Source organism: Capsella rubella, unplaced genomic scaffold, assembly GCF_000375325.1.
Source record: "Capsella rubella cultivar Monte Gargano unplaced genomic scaffold, Caprub1_0 scaffold_2, whole genome shotgun sequence".
Classification (NCBI taxonomy): domain Eukaryota; kingdom Viridiplantae; phylum Streptophyta; class Magnoliopsida; order Brassicales; family Brassicaceae; genus Capsella; species Capsella rubella.
This window is the reverse complement of record NW_006238922.1, coordinates 3,839,015-3,844,961: the sequence shown is the minus strand read 5'-3', so window position 1 is coordinate 3,844,961 and position 5,947 is coordinate 3,839,015. Positions and strand designations below refer to the sequence as shown.

Genomic DNA, 5,947 nt, shown 5'->3' with positions numbered 1-5,947 from the left:
TGTTGTCATAAAAAATCTTTGTTTATATAATGGTTAGAGAATTCATACCAACGATTTAACAGTTGTTAACGCCGTTACAAAATTATATAACAGAGTTAAATTTTAACTTCAGATGTTTAAAAGTATATAAACTATTGGTATCATTTAATAGCCAATAATGATTTTGGTCAGATGGCAAAACGTGACTTTTGTGAAAGGGGGTTGGTGGGTTCGATTCCACCTGATAACTAGTTAAATTTATTTTCCTTTTTTGTTTTTTTTTCTTAATCTGCTTCTTCTTCGATTGAATCGAATCAATTTGTTGTTTTGAATTGTTGTTACTACCGAATGCAACAGTTCACGTCAGGGATTAGCGTTTGTGGGTTCGATTTGATTGTCCTTGTGACCTATGCGGAAGAACCCTTAAGTCGTCGATAAAGCTTTCCTTGCATCTTCACAGATCTCAGATCTTATTGCCACATCTAGATCTAGAGAACAAGGAAGAAGAGATCAAACCAGACAATGAGATGAAGCGTGGTAGATATCTGAGATTAAGAAGTTCACTGGAAAAAGGTAAGAAGCATATACAATTCGGTTGAAGGAGAAGAAGAAGAAGATTATTAAAAAAAAAAAAAAAAAAAATTCAATGTTGTTAGCCGGATTCGAACCCAAAAACCCTCCTCAACAAATAACACGTTTTGCCATCAGACCACAGTAGTACATCAACAATGACTTGAACACCATATTATATATAGATTAAAACATCTAAAGTTAAAATTTAAATCTGTTATATAATTTTCTAACGGCGTTAACAACTGTTAAATCGTTGGTATGAATTTTCTAACCATTATATAAACAAAGATTTTTTATGACATCATAAAATAAACGAAGTATTTTTGTTGCAACCAAAAAAGATGAGGTATTAAACGTCCAAATAAAAAATAAATGGCGTATTTTTCGGCTTTTTTTCTTGTGTTTTTTTTTTTGCACAAAGAAACCTAAACTTTTATATATTTTAACGTTTCCGTGGAAATATTAGTTAATTATTAAAATTTTGAAAAATGGAATCTTCTTCTTCTCCCACTTTTTCCCCCAACGCTCTCATCGGCATAGAAATCTGAAAATTCTCTTCTCTCCATAACCCAATCGAACCAGATGAAACAACATCACTGAGAAGAAGACGAATCATCATCATCATCCTTATCAAACCATTTCAAATGCAAGATCTCTTTGGATCAGTTCGCCGTTCACTAGTCTTCCGTACTACAAACACCGCCGCCGACGATGAGAACCAAGAGAACCATCCTCCGTTACCTACTCTCCTCGCCGATAAAATCTCTTCCTGTATCCGTAAATCGAGAGTTTTCGCTAAACCTCATTCACCACCACCACCACCTCCGGTTAACTCCGCCGCCGTACTAATTAAACCTCCGATTCGGTGGCGGAAAGGTCAGTTAATTGGTCGTGGTGCTTTTGGTACTGTGTATATGGGTATGAATCTTGATTCCGGTGAACTTCTCGCCGTTAAACAGGTTAGTCTGATTTTGAAAAATTTGTGAATCTCCTTCCCTAATTTTGAAATTAGGGTCTCTAATTGGTAAATTAAGGAATCTGGAAGCTTAAATCACAGATTTGTACTTCGTTTTGGTGTTAACTCTAACTGATTTTGGAATTAGGGTTTTGTAGCTCTCATATGTTTAATCTTAGACTTGTTTTGAATCTTTTTGTCACTTTTGAGTGATTTTGATTTTGGTTTTGCTTTCACAGGTTCTGATTGCATCTAATTGTGCATCCAAGGAGAAAACTCAGGTTCACTAACGAACGAGCCTACTTGTTTATATTGTGCTACACTTTCTTTGTACATTTGATGAGTTTCCTATTTTTGGTGAACAAAAGGCTCATATTCAGGAGCTTGAAGAGGAAGTTAAGCTACTCAAGAATCTCTCTCATCCAAATATAGTTGTAAGAGTTGACGTTATTGTTTTCTCGCAATGCTGATAGATGTTGCAGGTTTATGTTTGTTTCTAACTTAGGCGTTCTCTTTTGGCTTTAGAGGTATTTGGGTACGGTGAGGGAAGATGAAACGTTGAATATCCTGCTTGAATTTGTTCCTGGTGGATCTATATCCTCTCTGTTGGAGAAATTTGGACCTTTTCCAGAATCTGTAAGTCTATATTGAAAAGCCTATAGGGGTATACATGAACCAACTGCTTCTGGGATTGTTTATGGTGCTAACGTCTTTAAACTGATTGACTAAGGTTGTTCGAACATATACGAACCAACTGCTTCTCGGGTTGGAGTATCTTCACAGTCATGCGATTATGCACCGTGACATTAAGGTATCTGTTTTTTGCACTTACATGAAAGTCTTTAAATCATCTTGTATTCTGGTCCTTCTTATTTGAGGTTCTTCTGTTCTCAGGGTGCTAATATCCTTGTGGATAATCAAGGATGCATTAAACTTGCTGATTTTGGTGCATCCAAACAGGTTGCTGAGTTGGTAAGTCAATATTCTCGGTCTTCAACTTCTATTTCAGAAAAACTATTCTGCTTCTGAGTTTCCCAAATTTTGTTCAAGTTATTCCTTGAACATATTCCTCATCATGATTTTAAACTAATAGACATGTATTTATCTGTAGGCTACAATTTCGGGAGCCAAATCTATGAAAGGCACTCCCTATTGGATGGCTCCAGAAGTTATTCTTCAAACTGGGCATAGCTTGTAAGTATCACTTCAAACATATTTGTAATTGCAAGATTTGCTTTGTAGACAATTAAGCTTTATCTTTTGGCTATTGTGTGCAGTTCTGCTGATATCTGGAGTGTAGGGTGCACAGTGATTGAAATGGTAACTGGGAAACCTCCTTGGAGCGAGCAATATAAAGAGGTACTTAATTTTGTATGCCTTGTTATCTCTTTTTAAAATAATTCTGGCTCTTGAAATTTTGTGGATGTGTGGTTTCTTTTCAGATTGCTGCTATCTTTCACATTGGAACGACGAAATCACATCCTCCAATCCCTGACAATCTCTCCTCTGACGCAAAATATTTTTTGCTCAAGTGTCTGCAGCAGTACGTTACTTTTAACACATAAATTTTAGATAAGAAATCAATCTTAACTTATGTTACTTCTTTTGCTTCTTGTCTTGTGGATTGCTGAAATACTGTGTACTATCTTGGCAGGGAACCAAATCTGCGGCCAACAGCTTCTGAGCTGCTAAAGGTAAAATGGTCATAGTAAATTAAATCTAATCAGGTCACGTATTTCAATTCTTTTGAGGCATAATGTTCTTGCTTTTCTTTCATTGGCAGCATCCATTTGTTACGGACAAACAGAAGGAATCTGCTATACTTCTTGCTTCAGTCATAGTAAGCTCACATTATGCAATCTATAGCATATGATCTTAGCTTTTTTATGAAAGTATTTTGAAATGATGCTTCGTTGTGTATTTCAGGACAATTCAAGCAGTCCTTTATCATCAGAATTAACTGACATGAAAAGCTAGTAAGTGCTGAGCTGAAGCCAAAAAATTTTAAGCTGAATTTATGACTACTGATTATTTGTTTCTTTTTCTTATAGTCAAATTCCTAGTAGTGATGATGTAGGAGACATCTGTAACATGGGTAGTCTTACTTGTACACTTGCTTTCCCTGAGAATTCAATCCAAAATAACAGTTTGTGTCTACAAAGTAATAACGGGTATGATGAGGATGGTGATGATGATGATATGTGTTTGATTGACGATGATAATTTCTTGACATATAATGGGGAGACTGGCCCTACTCTTGACAATATTACTGATGCCAAGGAGGTAACCCTGTGTGTAAATTATCTTTTTTCATCTATATTTCGGATTCTTTTCTAAATAATCAATAACAAAATCAATATGTGTATCATATTATTTCTGAAAGCACAATTTATAATTTATCTTTGCGCAGAATTGTGATACCATGAGTGAGATCTCTGATGTGTTGAAGTGCAAATTTGATGAAAATTCTGGAAATGGAGAAACAGAGACGAAAGTTTGCATGGAAGTTGACCACCCATCATACTCAGAAGACGAAAATGAGCTTACCGAGTCAAAAATTAAATCTTTCTTAGATGAGAAGGTGACTCATGCATAATAGTCTGTTTCCACTGTGCATTTAGATCCAAGTAAGAGTTTGCAAACATTAACTTTGTGGTAAAATGTCTAAATCGTAGGCGACGGATCTAAAGAAGTTACAGACGCCTCTGTATGAAGAATTCTACAACAGTTTGATCACATGCACTGCCAGCTACATGGACAGTAATATTAGTAACAATAAACGAGAGGAAACACATCGTGGTTTCTTGAAATTGCCTCCAAAAAGTAAGTCTCCGAGTCAGGGCCATATTGGTCGGTCACCTACTAGAGCAACAGATGCAGCCTGTTGCTCCAAGAGCCCAGAAAGCGGTAACAGCTCTGGTTTGCCGAATAATAGCAATGCAAATGCTGATGCTGAACATGAATCAAACAACCAGAGGTAAGTCCAACAGCAACTGTTCTTCTACTTAGAATTTGAGTTTAAACATTATTGGTTTAGATTCGTTTTCTTCATTTACTCGCTGTTAAGTAGGTAGGAACCAATATCCCAGAAGGTAGTCGCATGAACTAATGTCTTAGGCTATTATGGCCCCATTTTATAAATTGGTTAAGCATTGTGTGTCCATAGAAGGTGTTGCCAAAAAGTTATTCACAAATGGTTCAAAAGTTCTGGGAATCCACTTTGCCAAGAGTTGTTATCTCCTTTTCTTCATGAAATGGATTCTTTTGGCTTTGCAGTGTTGCATTGTCAGAGATAGAGAGAAAGTGGAAGGAAGAGCTTGATCAAGAACTTGAAAGAAAGCGAAGAGGTAACAATTTTCATGTCTCATTATTGCGCATATCTTTGTCTTTTACAGCATCTCAAATTCTCACATGACCAAGTCGTTTCTAGTGGTATCTCATTTCTAGACCACATTATATGTATATGAAGTCAAATTTTTAACCGCAGAGATTACTCGGCAAGCAGGGATGGGATCATCGCCGAGAGACAGAAGCTTGAGCCGACATAGAGAGAAGTCGAGATTTGCATCTCCAGGCAAATGATCTGTACAAAAATCTCCAGCCAATTTTGCACTTTTTTCTCTAAGGCTCGTGTACTGTTTCTAAATCTTTGCTTTTTGATCTTTCGATTGCTCAAATAGTATATATAATATACCTATATATAAATGTTCCTCGTTTGCGCGAACTTGAAGTTTGAATATATATAATTATATATAGCTAAAGTATTGTTTGCTTAAGTACAGTATGATTTGAGAGGGTTTAGCCAACCACAAATCTATAATTCAATTAAGAATGCTTCTCATAAGTTAAATAAATTGCCAGATTTATTTTATGATTTGTGTTGGTGTGGATTATATTAGTTATTGGTTTAGAAATCATAAATTAGTTTTCACAGGATGATAAGAATGAAGTTATGAACTCTTCTCTCTTATCCTCTTCTCAATCCAAAATACAAGCAACCCTAATCTCCATACTCATCTTCTTCTAAGAAGAGAGAACGAAGTCTCTAACAAACTCACAATGATGATCACGCAGGATGATCTCACAATGATCTTAACTCTTCTATTTATACTCGGTCAATAACACTATTGGCAAAGCCTCTTAATGGACTAGAGTCTTCACTTAATTCTACTAGCTTCCATTAGCTTATCAATACTCCCCATTTGAAGACAGCTTGCCCTCAAGCTGGAGGAATAAAGATTTGACTCATACATGTTCTTCCTCTTCGTTTTTTAGCTCTTATCTCCATGCTACGCTGTTCACATGTGCCACTATTTCTCTTAATTCTCTGCATCACGTGCTTATCAATACTCCACCGGGTGAAGATAGCTTGTCCTCAAGCGCAGTATTTCTATGAAAGTGCAGGTCCGGACGTAGTCTTCATATTCATCTTTCTCCAAC

At 36.2% G+C, this 5,947-nt stretch overlaps 1 protein-coding gene across 2 annotated transcripts; it reads left to right on the top strand.

Annotated features, from left to right (window-relative positions):
• The first annotated feature begins 1,057 nt into the window (after positions 1-1,057).
• LOC17894904 (mitogen-activated protein kinase kinase kinase 2) lies at positions 1,058-5,283 on the top strand. 2 transcript variants are annotated; one of them, XM_023787548.1, is made up of 17 exons: positions 1,058-1,511; positions 1,747-1,788; positions 1,876-1,941; positions 2,033-2,143; positions 2,238-2,318; positions 2,402-2,479; positions 2,619-2,701; positions 2,785-2,866; positions 2,950-3,050; positions 3,162-3,201; positions 3,291-3,347; positions 3,434-3,483; positions 3,559-3,790; positions 3,918-4,088; positions 4,183-4,484; positions 4,784-4,854; positions 5,013-5,283. In XM_023787548.1, exons 1-17 carry the CDS (start codon positions 1,197-1,199, stop codon positions 5,087-5,089), a joined length of 1,959 nt encoding a protein of 652 aa, XP_023643316.1. In that variant the 5' UTR covers positions 1,058-1,196; the 3' UTR covers positions 5,090-5,283. The 2 variants fall into 2 exon arrangements, with proteins under 2 accessions (XP_023643316.1, XP_006300832.1); XM_006300770.2 differs by having other exon boundaries at positions 1,059-1,511; positions 4,995-5,283.
• Positions 5,284-5,947: the final 664 nt, after the last annotated feature.